General features: G+C 40.8%; 1 protein-coding gene across 6 annotated transcripts in view; it reads right to left on the reverse strand.

Moving 5' to 3' along the window:
* Nucleotides 1–26,041, reverse strand: part of SSBP2 (single stranded DNA binding protein 2) — a 125,116-nt gene that overhangs the window by 20,390 nt on the left and 78,685 nt on the right. For 4 of the 6 annotated variants that reach the window (XR_005954273.1, XM_041426646.1, XM_041426651.1 and 1 more), the window contains exons 5-6: nucleotides 12,435–12,524; nucleotides 342–401 (exon numbers count right to left, since the gene is read on the reverse strand). Coding sequence is in view for 5 of the 6 variants with exons in the window: in XM_041426646.1 (XP_041282580.1) it covers nucleotides 342–401; nucleotides 12,435–12,524 (150 nt within the window). In the remaining variant the exon portion in view is untranslated. The remainder of the gene's footprint in view (nucleotides 1–341; nucleotides 402–12,434; nucleotides 12,525–26,041) is intronic. The other 2 variants (XM_041426650.1, XM_041426649.1) reach the window with 1 other exon arrangement.

Here is a 26,041-nt window from a genome sequence, read left to right on the forward strand (position 1 = left end):
GTTTTCCTGTCTGCTTGTCTTTAACTTTTCATCTGCTGACAACTCTTTCTCCTCCTCTATCTGCACTATGGGAGAACTTGAAAACACAAATGTTCTCTACTTCCAGAACCCTCTTCTCACAGATGGGCCAGAAAAGGTCCCTGCTGACGAACAGCAGCTCATTACTCATCCTTGCACATCCTTAGATGGAGATGAGGGAAAATTGGGAATTCAGTGCTTTTAGAAAGTTCTGAGAGTGTCTGGAGGAGCCACAGAGCACTTCATGAGACCAATAATCCCTATATTTACTGTGGAATAAATGCAATTTGCATGTCCAGCAGAGCATCAGGGATCAGCCTTACCTGGTTGGGTATTCTGAGAGGTGGCCTTGGGCCTCCAGGGTACCGGGGGGACATGAAAGGCTGCAGGGAGAGAAAGAAACACTGCTGAATAATCCCACTCATATTCTGTATCCCACTTTGTACCACTGCCACGCTCACACCCATCCAGCCTGAACACTCCCACGGAGAGCTGTGGACATTGTCCCACAAGGTTTAGCAGTACTAGAGAAATTCAGAGATTCTTGGCCAACCCATCTATCAGGATAAATTATTTAACAATTTGTTTCAGCACTTTTAAGTGCAGAATATAAAAAACTTAATGCTTTAATAGTAAAGAATAAACCATAATCAGAATCTGTACTGTCCACTAGAGAAGGGGCAAAGACAGGAATTTTGGAATAGAAAACAAAAGTGTTCTTGGGAGAGTTCAGTGGTAAGGAAGATCAAAATAATTCACAAATACTTTTCATTCACTTCTTCATAACACAGTGAAAAGCAACACAAAATTTACCCTGTGGGGGCACAGACTCCCAGGTCATTTTGCAAACATTTAGAATTTTGCTGGTTTCAGTTGCCATGTCAATTCAGTGCTGCACTCCTGCCATTCCTCCCTGCTCACACACTGGATCTCCTCTCTCACCCCCGAATTTATACCCAAATCTGGCACACCATCCACACCTTGAGAGGTTCTGGTGGCTCCTGGCTACCCCAGAGCTACCTCACAGCCCACAGACAAGGCCAGGCCTCCAAATAATAAGTGGTACTGGCAGCAAAAACATTTAACTTCTCAGCTCAATCCACCCCAAAGTGTGGCAATAGCCTAGAAATATAAAAAGATGGGTGGCAAATCTACATGAAAAAGGCACAAATATCTGACTAAACAGAAGATGAAGAGGATGGCTTTGGCAAGCAGGAGCACCTACAGCTCCAGAAGAAAATGAAGAGATAAAAGTATGCTGTGTCTGAGCACAGGGACAAAAAGACTGATTTAGTCTAGCAGTAGCTAGCAGAGAAACTGCAATTATTTTACCAATAATTACTACTGGTATTTTTCCTATGATCTTACATCAATAAATTAATGAAACCTTTCACATCCTGGAATCAGATGAAAGCTGAAATAATGTAACCTACATAAACACACACTCAAAGTAGTGCCAGAAAGCAATTTAAAGTACAGAGGGTTTACAAACTGGAGAAGAAAGTTCAATAACAATTGTGAATAGATTAATGAAAAGATACTTGAAATTATCTGCTGTAGAAGAGGGAGGCTCCTTTGTGCATTCTCTGATGGTGAGAACCTCTGATAAGAAAATGAAAGGGCTGTGCATGTGATGAGGCCCTTGTGAAACAGTAGAAGTGTCAGGAAATTAGAATTTCAACCATTTCCACAGAGGTCAACCAAGTGCAGCCACTCCAGTGAGGACCTTGGGTTTGACTTGTGTCCCCCAGCAAATGAAACTCAACTTTATTTACAGCTGTGTAGCTCAGAAAAGGGAAACCTGCATTGTCTCTGAATTCAGCCATGTTTAATGAGCAGAACCAGCCTACTAATATGCAATAGTAATAAAAAACCTACTCCTTCCAAAGCTTACAAGGATTATATACTGCAAATATTCGTGTATCTATGTATTCCCCTCACGCTCAGGTAGAACTGCAATCAGTGACAAGCAGATTTCAAGTAGTTCCTATGGTTTGGTTTTCGACAAAAATGTAACCATTACAAACTTAAATATTCTCATTTTTGTGTCAGTGACTGAACTTCTCCCCCTGCACTACCAATATATTGCATACACTATATGGTGTATTGCATATATTATTTGTCCACAAAAAGGTTCCACCATGATGTTTCAAGACAACAAAGAAATTCTGTCCAACATTTTAATGAAAATATATTAAATACTCTCAGCTTTTCATGACAGTGGAGTGGTTTTAAAGTCCCCACACACATTACTGAGCACCAGATTCTGACAGACACAAACTCAAGCAGCAGAATCTTTGTGCCATGTTGTTCATTCACCACCTCCCTTGTAATTTCCAATACACCTGGCATTAGTCTCTGAACTAGTTTTACTATAATTTCCTACTCTTTTTTTTTTTTTTTTTTTAATTAGGAATTGCTGGAAAGTCCATAAGGGAGGAACCACTCTGGGCTTCCATTTCTTACAGCAGGCATCCCTCTCTCCTCGATTCTTGGCAAATTCTTCTTCCCTTCTCCTGCAGCACCAACACCCCTGAACTCGCTGGGCTCAGAATACTGGCACTAAACTAAAACCAGTGCCCACAGACCTTCAACTGGTCACTCACATCTTGTTTCTGAAGGTGAAAATGAAATGTTTGCATGCTGAAGACTTGGACATTTGTGCCTATTTTCTCAGCCTAAAACTCAGCATTTTAAATGCACCTTAAATGGATGCTCACACTAAATTTTCAGGAGGACAGAGCCTTTATTTGTCTTGGGGGTAAGCTTGAAAAATACTCAATAATGCAGCAGGCAACTTCAGCTGTGGGGTAGTCAGAAGACAGAGGGACTAAAATCAACCTCTCCAATGGACTTCAAGAACTGGCAGACAAATAAGGTGTCAGGAAAAGCAGAAGAAAACACTCCAAAACAAGTAAACAAACAAACAACCAGCAACAATAACAACAAACAAAACAAAAACCCCAAAAGACAAACAACCTTCCCAAAGAAAACAACAAACAAAACAAAAAACCAAATAAAAACTCCCAACCAGACAAAAAAAACCAGCAAAACCCAAGCAACCCAACAAACAACACAAAACAAAAAAACCAACAACCAACCAAACAACACATACCCAACCCAATTAAAAAGCAAACCTACACAAACAAAAACAAAACCTCCTGAAAAATCCCTCAAAGTGAAAACTGAAACACAAGGCAAAACCAAACAAGCAACCACAAAAACAAAGGGGAAAACTCCCAAACTCATGACAAATCCCAACCAAATGCAAATAACCAAGGGAAAAAAAACCCCAAAAGTGAATAAAACAAATAAACAGGCAAGCAAGCCAGATCTAAGCCAATGCTGAGATGAAGATGCCACCAATATCTGTTAACAGAAATATGTTGTAATTCCTTCCCACAGGTATAAATTCACTAATCTGGCATCACAAGAAGGATCCTGAAGGCTGCCAATCCTGCAGCTGAGAGCAAAGGAAGAAGAACCTTCTACTAAACTGGGTGAAAAAGAAGCCAGGAAGGAAAAACCTTTTGTCTAGTCACTGCAGAATATCTACATTTACCAACTTACAGTGGAAGTTTACAAACAAAAGCCCAAAAACCTAAAAGGACGAAATCACTGGAATGTTAGAATAATAGAGATGATACAAAATAAAATCAGGATGTGAAATGTTAAATTTAATAACCTTCCTGCTCTGACAGCAACATTGCATGTCGAATTGTTAAAAGTACTTTAAAGAAAGGCAGGTTCAGGCACTGGAATGATGGTGCCAAAAGTTGCAGCACTTTTTTGTTATCTCTCTGCTCAAGAATAATCCATCTGTGCACAGGGACAGCAAAGGGTATCCATAACCAGCGTGTTTCATGCAGGTCTGAGAAGTGTGTATGCTGTGCAACATCAAAACCTTCCAAAATACTATATTTTTCTTGGTTCTCAACACAACAGAAAATAAGTTTTTCACTGGGAAAGTGTTTGAGAGAGCAATGTTGAAGCACAACGGCCTCACTGCCCACATTTTGGTGCCAGGAAAAGTGATTTTACAGAAAGGATCCAGCAGGAAACTGATGCCATAAAGGCACAGAGGCTGAGATGTTTCTCTGCCAGTCTTGTAGTTCTTACTCTCTTTTTTAGTTGTCCAGGAGACTGTAAAATATGATGTGGATCAGTTTTCACTTCCACCTCATAGTGGTGAAATAAGGAATTCAGAGAGTGGTGTTCTACTGAGCATGACATACTTCAATAAATTTATTGTTTCCTTAATCTTACTTCTCTTCCAAAAGCTGGGAGTGTAATTTCCTTCCTTCCACATACAGGTTTCTTGCACTGACATTTTTATCCTGTTTTTCCTCATACCTTTACATTTATCAATCACATTTTGTCTCACATAAATTTGTAAAATTTACAATAATCCACAGCCCAGAGAAGCAATCCTGAATATTTAAAACTCCTATTGAGACTTAATTAACCATAAATGCATTGACCACAAATTAAAAATCACATGGTGAGACACAGCTTCACACTTGGTGTGGAGAAGGACCAAAATAGCAATAATTGATTTTTATAACTCAGCCACCTACAGAACAAATGTAAACACCACTTATCCTAGCAGCTGAAAATGGAACCACAGACCTTATTTGTATACACTACAAGTGATCTTAAATTAATTGTGCTGCTACTTGAGGTGCAAGTACTGGAAAACAGTTCAAGCTGCAAGAGACAAGGTCGCATTTCCTCTGGTAATTCTGAAAATGACCCAATCTTTCCATCCATTTCAAAGTTCTAAATGACCACAAGTGAAACAAACCAAAAATCTTTGCTCTCCTCTCTGTTTAAAAATCAGTTGCCAAGTTACACATTCTGTGTCAAATACAATTAATCCTCACCTTTTTTGTTTTCAGACTCTAGTCTGGGCTAAAAGGTTTGGCATCACTTATTGTTATGATTATTAGTATTAGTATCCAAATGATAAAAAATAAGCTGGCCATTGTTATTTCATTTTTCTATAAGAGTAAATAATGTATCTACAAGTAATTTTTCATTTCATTGCTTTTTATTTTTTACTTTCCTCTGTGATTTTTTTTTCCTTGGCATCTCCCTCAGCAGCAACAATCACTCAAGTTTCAGGACACTCTTCATTAACACATTTTAGTTTTAACCAGGATTAAAGCCGAAATTATTTTGTTCTGAAATATTTCAGAAATGAAATTTGGGTTGTACACTGCACATCTTGCAGTCTACCAGTGCAAACCAAAGCAGACGACTTTATCTATGTTATTTTCATAAAAATGTGTTATTCTCAGCACTGAGAGAGGATTTCTCTCTACACTGGCCCTTCCTCATGAACAAATCCATTTCCATGACCAAGTTCTTTACTGTTTCAGAAAAAGATCCCTAAAAAATAATTCCTGGATTTATGGTTTCCTAAGAGCAGACGGACAACTTATAAATAGCAACAGTAAGAGATCTGATTTAATTCAAATAAGAGCAATATTTTTTTTCCTAAACTGAAGAGCTGCTTCCACACTCAAAATTCCAAGTTACAGCAATACCAGCTTTTTCAGTAAATGTAATGTTTTATCCCTGGTCAAGGAACACCACGTGGAAGGACACTGCAACACACACCTTGTTTGCTGTGGAAAAATGAAAACACAATTCCACACTTAAAAGAAATAAAGAAACAAACAAAACCAAGTAGAAAAGCCACAAACAAAACGTTTGATCCCCAGGTAAACATTTGTCTGAGACGCTGAAAGCCAGGTCTGCTTTCAGATGATCTGTAGGAATTGCACTGTCATTACATCTGTGTCACTTTGTGGAGAAAATAATTATCTGAAGCTCAAGATTTCATAATTGTGAGAGAAAGTGGGTAAGTTCTGCACATGAAACTTAAATGAATTTTTTTAAGAAATTCAAATTTTGTAAGACTTATTACTTATATTAATTTTAAATTGGGTAAATAGTTTTAATATTAATTTTATTAAATGCAGATAGAAGGGAAAACAGAGTATTTCAAACATGACAAGCCAAAACATCAAAGATGTATCACCTTAAAAACCCTCAAAATAAAAATTCCTTCATTTTTAGAACTTAGACATCATCCAGACAGATGACTGAAAGCATTTTCCCCAGATTGATAAATGTGATTATGACACACAGCTGATACTTTGGAATAGCTTATTAATTCCTCAAGTTGAGCAGTTTTAATTTCTTCCAACACTTATGGGCAGTAAAAGCATTTGCCACAACTGCAGGGTGGAATTATTGAGGCCAGCAGATCCTGGATAACTTTACTTTTTAGAAGTTGACTTTATTGATGGTATTTAGGGAAAGGAACCCAAACAGAAGAAAACCACAAACTACTTATAGATCTTTCTAGATGATAATGCCCTCTCACATAGTGCAACAAGTCAAAATAATTTCAAAAAAGTGAATATTGTAAAATGCAGTCTGATACTGCTGAGGACAAAAATGCACATATGCCAATTCTGCAAAGAATTAGACCTAAAATTTTATGATTCTGAGTATTCCCAGACTGCTCTACTGGGGTAGGTGCACTGACAAACCACAGACATTCCAAAAATACAATAAAGCTCTTCCTATCAGCATGAATTATATAAAGTCAGAGGGGAAAAGACCCCCTTAAAAATGTTATTTTCAAGGTTTCTCCAGGCTAGCAAAGCTGCTGTCTTGGCTTGCAAGGTGCACGTACAGCCCTGGTGATGTTCCACTCTCCCATCACCATGTTTTCACCAGCCAGGATGGTTCTCAAGCTTCTGGCACTTCCCTGTACCTGCCCTGCTCGGAATCTTTAACTTTTCACTCCTTCCCCTTCAACTGCCCCACCTGCTGCCCTGGAATTGAGGCTGAGTGTGAACATGTGCCAAATCCAGCTAATTCTGCCCTTCTGCAGAAGGTGTGTAACCGCCTCAGTTTCACAGAAAAGGCGATGCTGCAAAAACGGGGAACGCGGGAGGAGGATCAGCACCGGGAGATGGGTGATGGATCCTGGGACAGATAACGAGGAGTGGCTGCTGGAAGGCAGGAGATAAAAGTATGGAAAACCCTGGGAAACCAGGAGACTGTATGAGCGTGAAGGGGAGAGCTGAAAGAGTTCCAAGGGGCTCACAAAGAAACAAGAAGTTTTTGGTCTGACAGAGATACAGGCGCTGGTTCTGCACGGTCCAGGCTGAGCCGCTGTGACATTCCACAGCTGGAACAGGGATTCCTCCTTCCCTGAACAAATAACAACCCCAGTGGACAATTCACTCCAAAATGCCTTTAAAGGGGTGCTGGGGGATTCATCCCTCCTTGTCTTCCTTCCTGTAACTGCTGTAACCAAATGCTGCATTTATTGGGCCTGGAATACAAACTCTTATTTTTTAACGCTGTGTCATGCCATGACTTTACTGTAAATACAGTCAATATTATCTATGAACTAAAACAGTAAATTACAGAGATATTTTACAGCCTTACACTGTGCCTTACAAATCCATTTTCTTTTCATGTGTAAGTAGTTCAACATTTCTGTTTCAAAATGCAGGAGATGCATGTTACTATTTTTTAATTTGCCGGCTTTGCTTATTCTCATTTAACTAAGTTATAAACTTTGATTTATATTTATTTACATATGGTAGATATATATTTGTTATATACTCATATATAACCAACATAAATGTTTTTATATGTATATATAGCTATATACACATTTGTATTTATTTTCCTGCCTAACTTTACTACTTGAGATATATATTTATATCTCAAATAGTAATGCTAGGCAGGAAAATAAAGTCCTTTTTGCTCATGTGCCTTACTGTAATAATGCTCTCCTGAAGCATTAGGTCAGCTCTACTATGGCAAACAAGGCTAAAAATAATACTTGAGAATAGTATGGATTGAGGTAAAATGAGCACGAGCAGCTGCCACTAGATGGCAAGACAGGCTCACATTACTTTGCAGGGCTGGGTTTGAGCTGGTTTGGGTTTTTTTTTTCCTTTATATAAGAGGAATATGTAACATTTGTATTTCAAACATGGTGTCGACACTTCTCTCCCATGCCATTCCAAGTTTATCTGGTGATCTGGAGTTGGTGAACGAAGCCAACCACTTGAAAAACTTTTAGAAAACACTAGGCACCACGGAAATAATGTTTAGTGGTAAGCTGCACTGGAAGAGATTTTAACAAATGTGCTGAAAAAAGTAATGTGTTTAAAAGAAAGGGTGCTTCACTTATGTGTGAAAAGGTACAGACAAGTGTTAGAATTTGACTTTTAACAGAATTACCAAATTAAACAAATGAAATGTCTATTGTAGAACAAGCTGCTTCCCCTACAACTCCCAGCAGGGTCTCTCAGGTGAGTTCCTCTAAAGCCACTCACACTCCTCACACAGCCAAACCTTTGCACAGCCACGGAATAGAGGAGCAGAGGACAACTGGGGTTTAATCAAACCTAATTTAAGTGTTTCTCCTAATTGCAGTGCAAAAGCAGCAGCCAGGGTCAGACTCTGGCCAGTGCTGGGTGGCAGGAACTTGGAGAACTTGGAGTGAAAGGTGCCCCTGCCCACGGCTGGGTTTGGAACACGAGTGGCTTTAAGGTACCTTCCAAACAATTCTATGCTGATCTGTTTTAAACTCTGCATTTAGGAGTGCTAAAACTGGAAATTTAACTAAAAGGTAAAAAAAAAAATCCTGTGAAATTGATAGTTTACATTCTGTTTAAAAACTCCAAACACCTCAATGGACACATGCTCCCAAACTTCCCTCTGGCCTCTCCTCATTTTCTTACTAACACCAGCACTGTCCACAAGGATCAAATAAACTGTCTGCAAAAACACAAATGTAGCATCTCTCCAGTTGTTTAGCTGCCTTAAAATATCAGTGAGGAGCAGGATGCAAATGGTCCTCAGTACCTGAAGAGCAGCAGTTGCACCTGCAAGACTGGATGTGGAAACCTGAAAGTCTCTGAATTCTATGACCTGAACCTTTGATCACAAGCAGAAGATTTAACTCACTGTAAATGAGTTTGTGAGAGCCTTGTGTAAAGCTGTGGCTGCTGACATTATATACACCCACTAACATTAGACCCAGAGGTAATTGTTATTTATTATGATCTTATCCAGTCTTTCAGCTGCTCAGTTACTTTGTCAGGGTCAGAGAGGGCTCCAGAACCAGGGACAAAGAGCAGGTCACGCTGATATCCATGACTGGCCATATGAAGAAACTAACAAATGACATGGACTAAAAATGTCTTAAAATTACTCAGAAAATGTCCCACATGACTTTATTTTATTATCACAGTAGCTAAGTGCCTTCCTCATATCTTAGCTGCATTCCAGGATGTTACAGATGGGAAAGCTGGAAAAGGATGAGGTATTTCCAGACTCAGGCTGGGGCTGGTTAGGCATTTCAGACATGTATAAATAAATTCATCTCACCTTTATGCAATCTAGTATGGGTTCATTAGTTCTGTTGCCCAAAGCAGCTTGGGTTTGGGTTATAGTATTTGGAGTTAAGCAGTCCTGTATGGCAGAACTCTTGTGCCCCACACATTGAATTGCTGCTGCTGCTAATGACCCAAGAATGGGTTCACTTTCTGTTTCACACCGAGTTACTTCCAGAGTCTCACTGCTGCTCAGACTGAGAGGAGATGAAGACAAAATGTATATGACCTTAAAGCTACATTCAAACACGAGCAGACCAGTGGAGGAAACTGAGGCACATGCTAACTCCATATAAACACTGACTTTTCAAATTTCCCTTTTGACGCTGCAAACAATTTCCACTGAAAATGAAAAAAACCCACAAACAAACAAAACCCCAAAACCTGATTTATTTGATGACAATAGCTGTGTACAACTCTGCCACCTTCCCTGCACTGTGCTATTTTTCTGAACAGTCAGCACTGCAGTTACAACCACCCCTCACCTGAACTGAAGTATTAAAGTACACCTACAGAGGGACACAAGACAAATTCAGCTGCTGGCTGCAGAACCTCTGCCTCTGTAGATCAGGCATGAAGTGCCACAGGTTGCTAATTAACATCAGTGCTAATGGTCTACCTGCATGAGTAAACCTCATTTTACAAAGAGCAGAGTTTTACCACATACTGTCACAGAAACAACAATTCTCCTGTACTACTCTACCTCCACTATACTGTAGTAGAGGTACACTATATTAGCAGACTGCATTATTTTTTAAAAAATAAATATATTTCTTTTCTTCCATAAAAAATAAATGTCTCAAACATCATGTTAGAGGTTGGCAATGCCAACCAAAAGCAATGCCTGTTGCTGTTTCTTCACTCCCAGCACATTTCCCTCCCTGGACTGTGACATTGCCGTGCTCTGACAAGAACCCACTGCAGCAGCAATGATCCCACCTTGCTTATATCCCTGTGAGTGCTCAGCATCCACCCAAAACACGACTGCAAGAGGGAAGGAATTACTTTAAATCATCCGTGACCGCTGAGTTCTGCGAGCAGAGCTGGCAGGTGCTGGCTGTCAGCAGCTTCAGCTCAGCCCAACCCAAACAACTCCTGAAAGCAACAACAGGGGCACCCTCATCATTCCAGGGTGACCTTCCTGACACATTTCGGGCTAAAGGAATTAAAATGCTAAAGTCTCAGTGCAATAAATACAGACACAAGCGCCTCTCTCCTGCCCAGCCCATGTGGACTGAGTCCGGAGAACAAATATTTTGCTGTCATAATCTGGGAGTGAGGGGCAGGTCTCAGCTCCCCAGAATGAGGGTTGCCAGCTCTCAGACCGAGACAGATGAGCCTGTTGTCTGTGGTTTGTTTTACTCTGAGATCAGAGGAATTGCAGGAGAGGATGGAGGAGCAGCCTGTGCAGGTAAAGGCCTAGCAGAGCAGCAGCGCCCATGAAGGAAGGAGGAGGTTTTCACCAGGAGTTTCCCTTTCTTGCCTGTGATTCCACCTGCCTTTCACAGCAGCAGGGCTGTCTGCACTCACAGCCTCACTGACACACCTCAGCCTCCCACTGGCAGGGAACCCTCTGGATTTTGGCTTAGCTCCCCTCGCTGGGATTGCTCCCAAACACATCAATGCACCCACTGCCACGCCTGATTTCCAAGCTTACATGTATTCTTAAGCACACAGCTACAGCAAGAATTAATAATGCCTTGGAAAATGCTCCTCTTCACTCTCAGGCCTCGTAAAAAGATCAGGGTGATGTTGTGGCTTCAAGTCAGACTCAAGACAGATACTGGCATACAATGAGACTTTACCCACACTCAACTTTCTATCAGATTGTCTTTCTTACATCTTCAAAGATCTGGAGTGGCTAGAAGTCTATTCACACTTCTAAAAACAAAACTCCCACATCCTCCTTCTGCAAAACCTTTAAAATAGTTACTCTCTCCTCTGTACTTCACACACTTGTCCTATCTGTGCCCCTTCCCCATCTTAGTAGTCATCAGAGACAATAACAAAAAAAGTTAATTCCTCTGACATCATAACTGAAGTGGGAGGCTGAAGTAAAAAAAAAAAAAAAAATTAAAAAAAATGTGAAATATTGATATAATCTAAAAATTAAAACAAAAATTTTGTGCAGAAGATCCCACCTAACCAGCTGCTCAAAGCACTAAAAGCAGAAATAAATTAATTAATGAGTTCTGCCAGCTCCCGAGAATTTTGTGACTAGCGGCAGCCAGATATTTTCCACTTCACTTCCAAGTGTCTTTTCATTCATGGATTACAAATCAAGCCTCAGTTTGCCCCTGTGGAGGAAAACAACTGAGTTTTGGTGGGGAGGAGATATAAGCCCAGCCTGGGAGCAGTGCAGCCAGGTCACAAACACCACGCTGAGCTTGCACTAAAATGTCATTTCTCCCACCATCATATCCTGTGCTGCCACTGCTCAAAGTGCTAAATGTCTGTTCAGCTCCAGGTAGGACAAACCTGAACAGAAGCAGCACATGGTCTAAATCCCTGACTTCACCTTTTTAGGCACTGGGGTTGAGGCCTTCAAGGTGCAGGGCAATGCTCAGTGGGACACTCTGCATTGCCCAGGCTGAATTCCCACCGAAGCTCAGGAATCTGGCCCATGGCTTTAGCACAGAGCTGAACACAACCAGCAACGTTCTAACTTTAAAATCTCCAAGGAATGTTATGTATATTAACATAAGAAATTATTTTAATATTGTACTCAAGCATTTTCAATCTCTGCTAAAAACCTGGCACCATTTCTTGTTCTGTGCTCTACTACTTCATAAATTAAATATTCGTCAGTCAGGTCCCTTCCTTCCCACCTGTCCACTTCTGTTTAAAAATAAACTCTCAAATATTTTACCACACAGTGAGACATAGTTCAGAACAGGACCTTTTCTACAGACTTGCAAACAGTATTACAGAGGATTTTCTATCCTAAAATTCCTGTAATCATAATTTTTTTCTGAATACCTGAAAAAACCCCGGTGGTACTGGACCTACTGGCATGCCATCTCCTGGGGGAATGTTTCCTAGCACTGGGCTGGGAGCTGCTGCAGCACTCTGAAAAGAACAAAGGGAGAATAAACCTTTGTCATTGCATGGTAGGCATTAAACTCCCCCCAAAAAAACCCCAAACCTGACCAAAGTGCAGAAAGTAATTCTCTGGATATGTCATTATGCCATTGTTTCATCTGAAAGTAAATTAAAATTGTTCAGCCTTTTGTCTATACAAGTACCATGATTTGTTGAAATAACAAATGTATTTTGAGGGGAAGGGTGCCAGAGATTGCACAGGCCAATTAGACTAAGTGAATTTAAAAAATTTTGTATCTTGAGTGTCTCTACATGCACCAATGTGAATGCAACTTGCATACTTCTTGTCTTATATGTATGAACAGTCTCACACATGCACAAGGATATACAAAGAGCATAAAGAAAGTAATTTATGCATTTTATCAGCAATTTCTAAGCACTTTAAAGATAATTTCAGCAGCCCATAATATTTTTCCAGAACAACAACAAGCTTCAAAACAGGGCTCTGTTATAAACAGCACAAGAAGGGATGCTCATGATTCTGCTGGTAATGCTCAAGATTTTACCAACCCCAAAAATAACCTCCATGACAAATTAGAAGAATTCAGGTTACGTTTTTGGAAGGGAAAAGAAAAAAGGGATTTCTAAGGAGTGAATCAGAGGATGAAATTAGTTACCTTTGCAAATCCTTCAGCTGGAATAAGTGAGTAAAGAATATTGCTCCTGGCAATTTACATGCAGGAGATTGTCACAGAAAAGAGAAGCCAAACTGCTTCTGTTGTCATGTGTTGCAACCTCAATTACTTTTAATTTGTAGCATTCTTCCTTCCTACAATGTGTTTCTGTACAGTGTGAGGCTGAATCACCTACAAATGCTCAAAATCTTGGGTGAAAGGACTGGAGCACACAGAATGCTCCCACAGCCACTGGCAGGTTACTAATGGCCTGCCAAAGCCTGCCCTGCAAAACACACAGATATTAAATTATCACTCTATTTATTGTGCACTCACACTCGATACCCTAAAGATGCAGATCTGGAAATTGTATTTCCAGGTGTTTGGCACAATACCTAGGAAAGGAAAGAATGATGCTGGAAAGATCTGAAAACTGGCACAAAAGGAGGGATGACCTTTTTCAACCAAGCAGAAAAGAAACATTCAGTTAATCACCACAGATTTCTTCATGGCTTAAGCTGTGTTTTAGAATTAAAGTTCTGAGCAACTAGCAGTAACATATTTAGCATCCAGGCTCAATGTTCCTTGGAAAAGTCTGGAATGTATCACTGAAATATAAAGTCTGCAAAAGATGCTGGATTTCAAAATGAGTGCAAGGCTTTGATTCATGAAAAAATCCTCTAATAAAGGGTATTATCTATGCAAGGATCAGTGCTGAAACACTGTGGAATTGCAGCTGACAGGGAAAGCCAGCCAGGTGAGCTGGATGCAGCAAACACTTTGGAATTATAACCACAAATCATGCAGGGAGAGGCCACCACAAAGCAGCCAGAACAGCCAGGGAAGCTGTGGCCAAAAAAGGTGGTGCTCTACCAGCCACTGCCACTCATGTCAAATAATTATTTTCGTCTCACCTCCATTTCCAAAGGAAAACAGGGGAAAAAGCTGTTGGTTTGCTGCTGCTTGGGTTTTTTTTTTTTTTAAGGAAATATGAGCTCTTTAAGCATCAATGTGCAATAAACCCATGAGAGGCACAGTCTGAGTGGGGCATGCTGGATGCACTAATACAGGTGCAGGTTTTCTGGATGAAGGATGACAACAGCAGCACCAGTGATGGGAGAAAATCAATGATGTTAAAAGCCTGAGCATCTCCAAATGCCCCAAAGAGCCTGAGCTGCAGTGGCTGACCAGGGAGGAGCAGCCCATTAAAGGGGCACTGCTGGGTTTTATTTCAGCACCACGTGCCACTGGCCATGGGATGTGTCCCCCTGCCAGGTCCTTGGGGTCACAGGGGAGGGAACAGCCCCTTGGGATGAAGAGCTCCCTCAAGGATACAGCACCCTGCTGCTGAGAGCTCATGCTCTTCCCCACTTTGAAAATTATTCTTTAAAAAAAACACCAGCAAATTTAGTTTAAAAAGAGAGGGGGAGGGAGAAATAATGACTATTCCAGAATGAACAGAGAAAAGGATTAAAGTTATAACTGTTAGCCATCTGCTGGCCTAAAAAGGCTTTGTAAGAAATACACCTAAAAATAACACTTTCATAATTGACTCACAGAGGTGGGGTTTTCCCCCTGTTTCTGTATCTCCCCTGGCACTGACACCAGAGGAACCCAGCCCTGCTCCTGGTGAATCACTAGGAACTGGCAGGGAGGGACTCGATGTGCTGTAGGTTTGATTTTTAGTGGATTTTTAGTGGATTTCAGTGGATTTTCAGTGTCTGGCCCTCCCAGGTCCCACCAGCTTGGCAAGCCCCCTGCTCTGCCCCTGTGAGAGGGAAGGGAGAACTCAGAGTCTCATGGCCACAGCAGCAGGGCAGTGCTTCTGACAGCTGCAGTGCTGTTCCACAACCCTCAGAATTCTGCAGTTACACTCTCAGTGTTACAGAAACCTCCCTTTCTACCCTTCATTATGCAATGCACTAGGGTTTTTTTCTGTTTTCATGTTTGTTTGGGATTTTCTTCCCTGATGGGCAATGAAGTCCCAAAGCCAGAAATAAAGTATTTTCAGTGTTTTGGGTATATTACATTTTCTAGCTTGTGCTAAGTAATGAATCTTTTAAGAACTTCTACCAGGTAGATCAATAAACAAACCTGCAACTGCTGCATGGAAATATTCTTATTTATTCTATCCTGATGAATTATTCATTCTTTTTCCACAGTCCCATAGCAAACCATGGCCTCCTTTTGCATGCGTTACAAGTTGTTCATCATTTATACTTCCATTAGTTTGACATTTTAAATATTTGCAAATTGCTTTCCCAGCTTTTCATAAAAAGATGAAATCGGAAAATTTAGATGGTATAAACTCCTTGTACAGTAGCTTACCTCCTTAAAAATGGAAATCTGTATTTGCTTTTGTAGCTAAAATAATGAATTTATACTAATGAATTTATAATAATTTACACTTATTAATTAAAACTGTACTTGAGTGAAAGTTATTATGGTCATTCCTTCTCTACCCAAGCTACTCTTGGCAATGCAAAAATAGATTATTATAGTAACTCATAAAACTAGCTAAGGTTTAGGATAGATTTTATAATAAAGAAATCCCAAAGTAAATAAAAGGTAAAGAAAAATAATTTAGCTATTCTTCTAGTACATTATCTGAAGCATTAAAATCCAGAGATAAACCTGCAATGCTCATTTTTTGAGGCCATCCCAAGAAGTGACTGATGAGGGAAGCTTACAAAGAATTTCACTTGGAACCAAAAAATACTACAAAGAAATTACTTGACTTTATAAAAACCTTCACCTGGCTCTTTCCTTCACCAAGACATTCAGTTTCAGGTACTTTGCTTACACTAAAACTTCCTTATTTTAATTCAACGTTTACCACATGTTACTAAATTTGTCCACTCAGGGGGGAGTTCTGTTTTTAAGAAGTCTCACTGATGGGAAATGATGTAATCTACTGGATGATGGAGGGGAGGAGTTGGACCCTACAAATAAAAATGTTAAGACACCCAGTTGCCTCATCCCCTCACCCTTCTCCATGTCAGCCCTAAATCTACTCTTATAATTTAGGATTATTATATTTTCATACATTCCTACAAGCAACCGAAGCATGGCATCTCCAGACAAAGATATTCTGCCATGGGAGGTACAGACACAATCAGCTGAACTAGAGCAGAAAGGATCAACATCTCAGAGTATTTTTATATACACTGGTATTGGGCTAATGAAGCAAACTGAACAGTGAATGTGGAATGTGAAGGACAATGCAGGAAACCACAACCATGTTTGAAATGCTGGTGAGAGCAGCACAGTCAGAAGGAAAAGCAGAAAATATCAAAACTTAAACAATTGCTGCTTTCTTTTTTTTTTTCTTTTCTCCTTTTCTGGGGGCAGGGGATAAATATTTGGTACATTAACTTAGGAAATTATGGGAAGTAAGGAATTTAAATGTAGTTCTAGGTTGCTGGGGGTTTTTTTTCTGGAAAGACAAATGATGGATAATTACTATTTCCAGTCATACTACCACAAGTTTAATTTCTGGTCATTGATAGCTTTGAGTGCCAGGCATACTGCAGCCAGTACCATAAAAAAACACCAAATTTCATTTTGTAAACACTTCAACTTGTAATTTACCAAGTCTTTCTAAGACACCAGCTGGTTCCTGTAACAGACCTGCCCTATTTGCACCCATCACAAAATAAAGAAGTATTAAAGGAACTACATTGACTAACCACTAGCAACCTCGTTGTTTTCTTCAAGATGGAACATAAAACTACTCATCACTCTGAACAACAAAATAAATAACATTTCAAATACTTTAAATAAGTCTGTGTGCCTTTTACAAAGCCTTTGAACACGTGGCTGTACACCAAGGAACCAAAACCCCCAGATTAAGCAGCCTTGGTTTACTCAACACAGACTGGAAGGTCATGCCCAAAAAAGGTGGATTCATCACACTGAAAGAGGCAGGTAATTCAAAAGATCTGGATCATGAGACCTAATTAAACCCTGGCGTAGCTCCACTGATATATATTTGTCTAAACTGCTTAATTTGTGTTGTGTAACAGGGAGGCATTCACGTGACCGCACAAGTCTAAGAACTGTAATTGTGGAAGGTCATTCCTTACAATTTCTCAGTTTTCCTCCAATCCCAGCTCCCTATGGTTTCATCTGGATTCTGCTATTTTATTTCTCTTCATTCCATCTTATTTATGGGTAATAAAGAACAATAAAAATAACGATGCCATCAGTGTAGATATTAAAAAAACTACATTTGATCCTTTTTCTCGAGAACACAAAAAGGGTTGCACCAGCAGACGTGGTCAGTTAGGGAAGGAAGATCTGTTGTTGTTGATGATGGTGATGATGATGATGAAGGTGCCCTCTGAGACTTCATCCATCCTTCCTCCCCCTGAAATAATTCTAGCCCCAAAGCCACCTCACTCCAACAAATATCTGAAGTGGGATCACAGTTTGTATCCCAGTGCCCAGTCTGGGATTTCATCATGCTTAGCTGAGACAGAAAAATTTCATTACAGTGCTAAAAACTGGGTACTGGGTTGAAATATAAATTATTTTTGAGGAAAGCTTTGTTATCAGTGAATAAAAGGACTTCAAATTCCTGTTAAAAGACAGCATTTTCATCCTGTATCTCAGCTGCTGCTTCTTGGATTATTTAGAACATAACTTCCAGACAAGGTTTTCTCAAAATTATGGTTATAAAGAAAAGTTATTTAAAAGAAACCTTCATTATGGCCCGGAAGTTAATAAAATCAGCAGTCTGAATAGGTATCAGTGAACTGTTCACTGACAAAAAGGTGCAAGAGTAATTTGTGTTGTAGGTATGGAAATAAACCTATGACATTCTTTTGAATTTCTGCCCATTCTTCTGGGTTATTTTTTTCCAAAACAGACCTGTACTGAAAAGCAGAATACCCAGCTTTCCCCAGCTGGAGAATCACAGAATGAGCCAGGCTGAAAAGAGCTCTGAGCCCACCAAGTCCCAGCTAGGACCTCACACCTCCCCATCAACTAAACCCTGGCGCAGGCTTTGTTCAACCCCTCCGGGGACGGTGACTCCACACCCCCTGGGCAGCCCATTCCAGGGAAGTTCTTCATGAAGATTCAGAAGCGATAGCTCAAACGATGCTTTCAGCCTGTTTCCTGTGAGGGTGAGGGCACTCCTTCGAGGTGGATGCCCAGGGCTGTGCTGCCCAGTGTGTCTGGGTACCAGGTGATGGTCCCAGCCCAGGTCCCTGCCGAGCTGCAGCAGCACCGTCAGCCCCAGCAGGAACCACCGCGCTGCCAACATCAAAAGCCACTTGAGGACACGAAACGCTGCTGCTGTTGAAGCCTGGAGCTGAGTTGCAGTGATATTTCAACAAAATGACTTCTTTTCCAGAAGTGACACTTACACCCCTCCTCCAGACTCCCTGGAGACTGAGCCAGCTTTTGCTCGGCAGCCGCAGAATCCTCCGCACGCTCCCCGCGCCGCTCTCCTCCTGCTTCCCTCCAGGATCACAGCAAGGGCCACTGCAGACCAGGGTTTGACCCCTGCCTGCCCCGGGAACATGCTCCTCCTCACTCAGGGAATGCCTCAGCCCCCACATGTTCTGTCTCCAGCTGGATTTTTAAATTCCAGATATTCCCTGTGCTCAAGACACGCCACGCTGCACAAAGAGGATGATCGCTGCTCATCCTTTCCTCCTCCTTCCCCAACACACTCTTCCATTTTTTTCCATGCTCTACAGATAATTCATGGTTGGTACAATTGTGCTAATTGGACTAGTATGACAAGACTATCTCATACCCCGACTTCCCCTAGCAATTAAGTGGTTGGCACAGTGTCTTTTAATCATTTAATTAATCTAATTGTTAAACCCACTTTATTTTCCAAAGATTTTAAGATTGCCAGAGTATTGTATCCCAGTTCTTATGGCCCAGCACTCCACATGAGTCAAGTGCTTTTCCATTTTAGGAATACAGTGATTATTAAGATGAAAGTTTTTCTGTATCTCTCTGTCCTTTCCAAGTTATGAAACAAATGAACAAATATGCTGTGAGCTGAAAGACTAAAATTTGATTATGAAATGCAAAGTAGCCTGGTTTGGGGTTATCCTCAGGTCGCCTGAGAGTGATTCAGCAATGCTGGCAATACATGCACAGCTTCAGAAAGGAAAATACACCAAAACCCCCTCAGTAATTCCCTCACAATTCAAAACGGATTTTTGTCTCCATATGTAGCTGACTGCAAAAGTCATATGCACAAAGAGATAAATTTTACTTCAGAGGGACCTTAACTGCACAATTTACTTCATGATGACAATGTTTTTCTGATTCTCCAGAGTCTGAAAAATTGTTCATTCACATGTTCTCCTCTGGACCTTCATGTCATGAAATTCCTCTTTAATAACCATTTAGTAAGACACCAACCATTGTACACATCTCTGCTTTCCAAGACTGTGCTCCATAAATTATTCCTCTGTCCTAAAATGTGAAAACATGTGACTTCACAACACTGTAATTCTGACAGCCCATTTTCACAGACTTACTAAGCATCCATTTGGGGGTTTTATTTGAACATTAGCTCCATTACCACTGGAATTAGTGGAACATAACACATAACACAATGCACATTTTAGAATCTCTAGCCTGAATTTCATTGCTTTAAAACCAATGGTATTTCTTGTGTGTGCAGGTGCTGATGAATAAATACTTAATTCTCTAACAAGTACATGTTCATTTGAAAAAAATAGGACAAATTTAAAACTCATGGAAAGCTAGCCTCTAAAGTATCTCATTTTTCTCATGTTAGCTGAATATCTATCTTTGGATAAATGTAACTTGTTGAACAGAGAGTTAACACCTCTAAGTGCTAAACCAGAATTAGGCACTGTGCTTATGAAGACCTCACATTTTCCTGCTGGTGATTATTTGCTATAAAGGAGTTACAAGGAGTAGTCAATGAGCAACAGAAGCCCCCCAGCCTGCCCCAGGGGGTACCAGAATTCAAGGAATTTCCATCCATCATCCATCCATCCATCCATCCATCCATCCATCCCTTCTCCACAGACAGCAGAGGCAGAGTAGAGCTCAGTCCTCCAAGGACATGGTTTTTGGATGTCCTTTTGGAAAAAAAAAACCAAACAGCCAAATTTTCATTTCTTTGGGAACTAGATCCAAGAAAACCAAGCCTGTGAGTGCCCAGCATGCACCCCAGGGCTGGTGAGGGTTGGGGCAAGGAGAAACAGCCCTGGCAGGAAAAATCCTGGCTCCAAACAGGACCAAACTCACTGGTCCCCAAGTCACACAGCAGAGCAGGTGAACCTGTCTCAGGTGGCTCCTCCTCAGGGAGCCAATTATTTTACACCCCGTGGTGTGAAAATCCATAGCAGTGATAATGAGAGCTTGAATCTTTCAGGGTTAACTACCTCCTACAGCTCTTAAGCACATCTTTAAAATCTTATTCTTCTGCTTACTTTGTTATTATTCGGGTTTTTAGGTGGTGCCCACACAGACATTGAAGGGATGGTGATCCATGCACAGCCATTCCACCTGCCTGGTCCATGAACTACTGGGTCACCCACACAGAAAACAGCAACTGACAGTGTATTTTTAAAGACATTATGTTATACAAGGAACAAGATTCAAAATTCAGCTGATGCAAGAATGATTGCTGAAACTTCTGCTTCACCATGTAATTCTTCATTGCACTTCATTAAAAAAAAAAAAAAAAAAAAAAAAAGAAAAGAGAAAAGAAAAAAAGATCAGCTAAACCCAGGAATATGATATGAAAAATTGCCTTCATAAACAGTTTTACACATGCACAGATTGCATATAGAAACAGACTGGGTTTAAATGAGAATTATGTGTATATGTATCTTCACTAAAAATGCACATTTTGCAGTGAAGGAACCGTTAAAAGCAAAGCAGGTATAAACCCCCTTGTTTATATAAATAAATCAGGTCACATTACACTGATCCAAAACAACAGCAAGCCTGTTTTCCCAAGGTCCCTGACTGAGTCTGTGAGTGCAGACCTGTCAGGGTCACCTTCACCTCAGCACTGTGTCCATGATGGCCCGAAACACCAGAGATTAATGTGAGCACTTAGTGGTTGCAATAATCCATATTTCACTATATATAAAAAACTGGCTTCCTCCTCAGCTAACACAGAGAGGCTTAGAGAAGGAAAAGGATAGACAGATCCAGTTTAGCTCTGTTATTTGAAAGAATTATCTACAGGAGAGCAGCAGTCACCCATGCGCCACCTGAACAGCCCCCAGCCCACAATGTCTTTGGAATTAAATTTAAGCTGCAGGTTAAAAGAGCAGAATGAGAACTATGTAATGTACAGGCTGGAAACAAGAGAAAATGAGAACTGAAGTCAATTTGAACCATTCTCCCCATACTAAACTACGACAGAGGCATTTTCCAGGAGGAGGAAAATGTGGCTTTTATTTGGATTGCTCTAAACAGCAGCCAAGGCACAGAACTCTGAAGCTCCCCCATTCCACCATTTCCTCTTCCCCACTTCCATTTCTAAGCCTTCCTATCCCTCAAACAACTCCAGCCTTTTCATTCTGTAGAGACTGCAGCCCATCACACAAAAATAAGCAGGATTCTGCAGGCAGAGGGTCCCAGGAGAGGGATATTAGTGCTTCCTACAAAAGCTGACAAAACTTAAGTGTCAGGTAACAGGGGATAATTGTAATACTTCATTTAACTGCCTCATCTACCCTAATAGCCTGCACAGAGCAAGTGCTGATGAAAGGACTGCAGATTCCTGGGATGGTGAAGTTTCTCTCCTGCAATTAACTTAGAGCTGCTCACCTGTATGCTTGAAGTCCCTTGTGCCTCCAGCTTCATGTGAAATGAACAGAAAACACTTTTGATTTTCCCTGCAAGAACCACTCCATGGAAGGGACTTTCCAGGGTCTGTTTTCCAGAAAACACCCTTTTTTCCTCATTCCTTGTGATTATCATTTGCATGGATGTTTTACAAATCAAGATCATATACATCAGAGGCTGTTCTTACTTTCCATACACTCCACTTGGTATCTGTCTTTAAAATGTCTGGAGTATTTCATTCTTACCCAGCTCTATTTCATCTGCTGCATTATTAAAATATTACCACTCCAGACTGAAAATCCAAGAGAAAGGTGCAAAGTTTGTACAGAAGGACAATCAAGTGGTTATTTTTTGCCTTAGTGGCCCCAGTTTGTTGCTATTCCCGTATGAGCTTGTGTTTGCAGCACACTTTGTGCATTGTACACAGCAAAATTCACATTTAGCACAACTACCTCAGATTGGTGAAAGTCTAGCTAGAGCAGACTGCATGAAACAACTTGTAATTTTCAGACGGAAAATCACCCTAAAACACAGTACAATGTGTGGAAAGGTGACAAAATCTGAGTTTAAATATATACAATATAAAGGTTGGAAATAATTTTTTACCTCTCAGGCTGAGGTAACACTATCACAAACTGTTATCAGCCACAGGAATGAACTTCTACAGGGTTCTCAATTATTTTTAAAATCCTTCTTTATCCCCAGGACACTGTGTGCATTTTTAGCATGACAATGACAAAGGCACACTGAATAAAGCACTGTAAAAAAACTCCCCTAAAACCAAAGAGTGTCTTATTACTTTTCTCAGTGTAACTGTTAAATCCTTCTCATCCCAAACAACCCTTACCTCTACCAGTGCCCATTCCTGTGGTGCTCCTCAAGCACTCCAGTTTTGAGTGTATTGGTTATTTTGAAGCACGAAACAAGGTTTTAAAAAATAAAATAAAAAGCATTTTTGATGCAACACAGTGCCAAGACAAAATTACAGGAGGCAAGGAAAGGCTGCTTGGTGTTTTCCAATTTCAGTTGTGCCACGGTTGGGATGTGAAGAGAAATCTGCATGGTACCTGCAGGGAGACTCAGGGCACCCCAAAAACCCCAAACCTGGCCAGGCCAAACAGGTCTCACCAGCACCTGCAGCTGGGAGAAGGCTTTTGGGGTGACATCTGGGGGTCTCAGGACTATGGGAGGATGGGGAAGGTAAATGCAAATGCTCCCATTAGTGCAGTTCTGAGTCACCTCCATCCCCACAATCAAAGCAGAAAGGACAGAAAGTTCAAAATCTGACTGCAAAGGGCATCTTAAAACTGCCCACAGGTCTCAGAATCCTTGTAACCAGCATTTGACTCCAGAGATGGGAATGTTTTGCACAGGCAACCCTCCCCCACACACTTTTTAGGCTGTTGCTTTTGGCTGAGGCTGCTGCTACAACAGGAAATAAAAATTATATTACTCAGGAAGGAAGCTAATGAGTTTCCCCTCCCCCCAACGCCATTAGACACTTCCTGAATAAAGGAGAAGCACATTAATATAAAGAACAGCCCTACGTGAGCAACCAGGGGCTGAACAGCTCTGGGATTAAAGCTGAATTCCATCTCTGGATGGACCAGGAATACCAGGTCAGCTTCCCCGAGGCACCACCTCACTGCCTGTGCCTCGTCCATCCTGCTCAAACCACCCAAAATCAGCCACGATTTCATCACTTCCTCTGGGAGAACGTGCCAGCAGATAAAACAGCTCCTTGTAAGGAGCGTTTTCCATGTGCTTACTCTCTTCATTTTGCTTTATTGTTCTGAATTTAAGAGGCTGTTTCATAAAACCCCAGATCTGGGCTTTTATTGTTCGGTTTGTTTTGGGAGTTCTTTAGGCCGAGGGATTTCCCAGTCTGGGAAATATCCAGAGGTCAAAAAATAAACAAAATACCCAACACCAGATTCATGGAAGCTTAGTGACTGACCCTGCTGCGTTATTAACATTCAGCACCATTTTAAAGGTGCAGCAATTTCTTCAGTGATCAGAATGTAAATATTTTTGTGTCACTACTAAGACTTGTGTCATCAAGTAGTAGTTCCATGTAGTTCATGTGTACTGTAGTTACCTCAATTAATTCTTGGCGTGTTGGATTTTTAAATCAAGTTGCAGTAAGTAATTTAAGGGGCAACTCTGCAAAAAGGTGAGGACCATCTGAAGTTAAAAAAAAAAAAAATCAGAGGAGTGAAGTTTTGCACCTGCTTTCAATCTTAACAGGAGCAAACCTTCCCAGCAAAGGAGCACCAGACAAACAAAATAAGTGAGTTTAGAGCTATTCAGCATGACCAACAGTGACTGCTGCAGCACTTGGAAAATCTACTTCTTTGCTTTGGCTTGTTCTGGTCTCACTGCCTTTTCTTTCTTGGCCTACAAATATCTTGTTTTCTTGCCTTCTTTAGGCTCCTCCCAATTCCTCAATCCACCAGTACTTTTTACCTCTTTTGATTTACTTTATTTGCTAACACTTAATGGGAGCCTGGAAAAACAAACCACATTTTTGAGTTTTGCTGGCAAAAACGAATGGGGAATACAAGTGTCCCACCTGGTACCCTGTCTCTGCCACAGACACAAAAAGATAAAACTAATGAGAACAGAAGAATTTCCTGCCACAGTTCTCCACCTTCTGTACTCTTTACCATCTTCTGTATCAAAACTATGGCTCAGATTTATTGCATGTGCCAATCATAGAGTTTTAATTTCAGAGAAGACCTAACGGTGTAGAAAGCAAAATAACTAAAAGCATAACTGATATAATTTACTTTTCACACATCCTCTTCCTAGTGTTACAATACCTCAGTTGTTTTACTGTGCTTATATGATAAAGTAGGACCATTTCCTTATCACACTGAGACACTTCAGAGTGCATCTGACACTGGATGTTCCCTTTCCACCAGCAGCTGAGACACTTGGATTTTTGTACTTCAAGGAAATCGAGATGTATCAAGAAGCTGTCGTGACACGGGGCGTGTGGAGCCTCAGGATTTAATTACAGGATCCTGTTTTCTAAGAGAAACCACACAAAACCATGTTTAGAAGCAACAGGAATGTGTGATTTAACCCGTGTGGATTACATTCCTTTGCTCCTCACTGTGGACAAACACTGTGTTAGCTATGCCTGTGTACAACACCTAAAGGGCAAAGAGATGGGGCAAGAAAAAGAAAATAAAAGAGCTCAAAATATTTCTTTTTAATTTGTTTACCCACTTAAGAAGCACAGCTATTATTTCCAGTCAGAACTAGCAGCCTTTGGCCACGGTTCTGAACATACCTACGGAGCGTTGTGAACAACAAAACAAGTTTAAATTATTGAAGAGGAATTCTCCAGGAAGCAGGAGGATGAGCTGGGCAGAGGCCAGCACCACCAGCCAGGTTTTGTCATGGGGACCCTACCTAAGCTGGAGACCTGCACAACACAACTCTGGGACAAAAACAATACATCACTCACAGCTAAATAAAAAGCACACACGTGCACAAAACCTTCCACATCTCTTCCTCCCTGAAACCAAATGTTAGTGAAAGTTGTGCGGGCAAACACTGTGTTAGCTATGACCTGTGTACAACACCTAAAGGGCAAAGAGATGGGGCAAGAAAAAGAAAATAAAAGAGCTCAAAATATTTCTTTTTAATTTGTTTACCCACTTAAGAAGCACAGCTATTATTTCCAGTCAGAACTAGCAGCCTTTGGCCACGGTTCTGAACATACCTACGGAGCGTTGTGAACAACAAAACAAGTTTAAATTATTGAAGAGGAATTCTCCAGGAAGCAGGAGGATGAGCTGGGCAGAGGCCAGCACCACCAGCCAGGTTTTGTCATGGGGACCCTACCTAAGCTGGAGACCTGCACAACACAACTCTGGGACAAAAACAATACATCACTCACAGCTAAATAAAAAGCACACACGTGCACAAAACCTTCCACATCTCTTCCTCCCTGAAACCAAATGTTAGTGAAAGTTAAATGTTAGTTAAATTTCAGCTTGTGTCAATTCCACAGAAAAGCAGGATAACTCTGCAAGGAATTAATGCTAAATG

The sequence above is a fragment of the Onychostruthus taczanowskii genome, unplaced genomic scaffold (assembly GCF_017590055.1).
Source record: "Onychostruthus taczanowskii isolate IOZ18803 unplaced genomic scaffold, ASM1759005v1 scaffold92, whole genome shotgun sequence".
Taxonomy (NCBI): Eukaryota; Metazoa; Chordata; class Aves; order Passeriformes; family Passeridae; genus Onychostruthus; species Onychostruthus taczanowskii.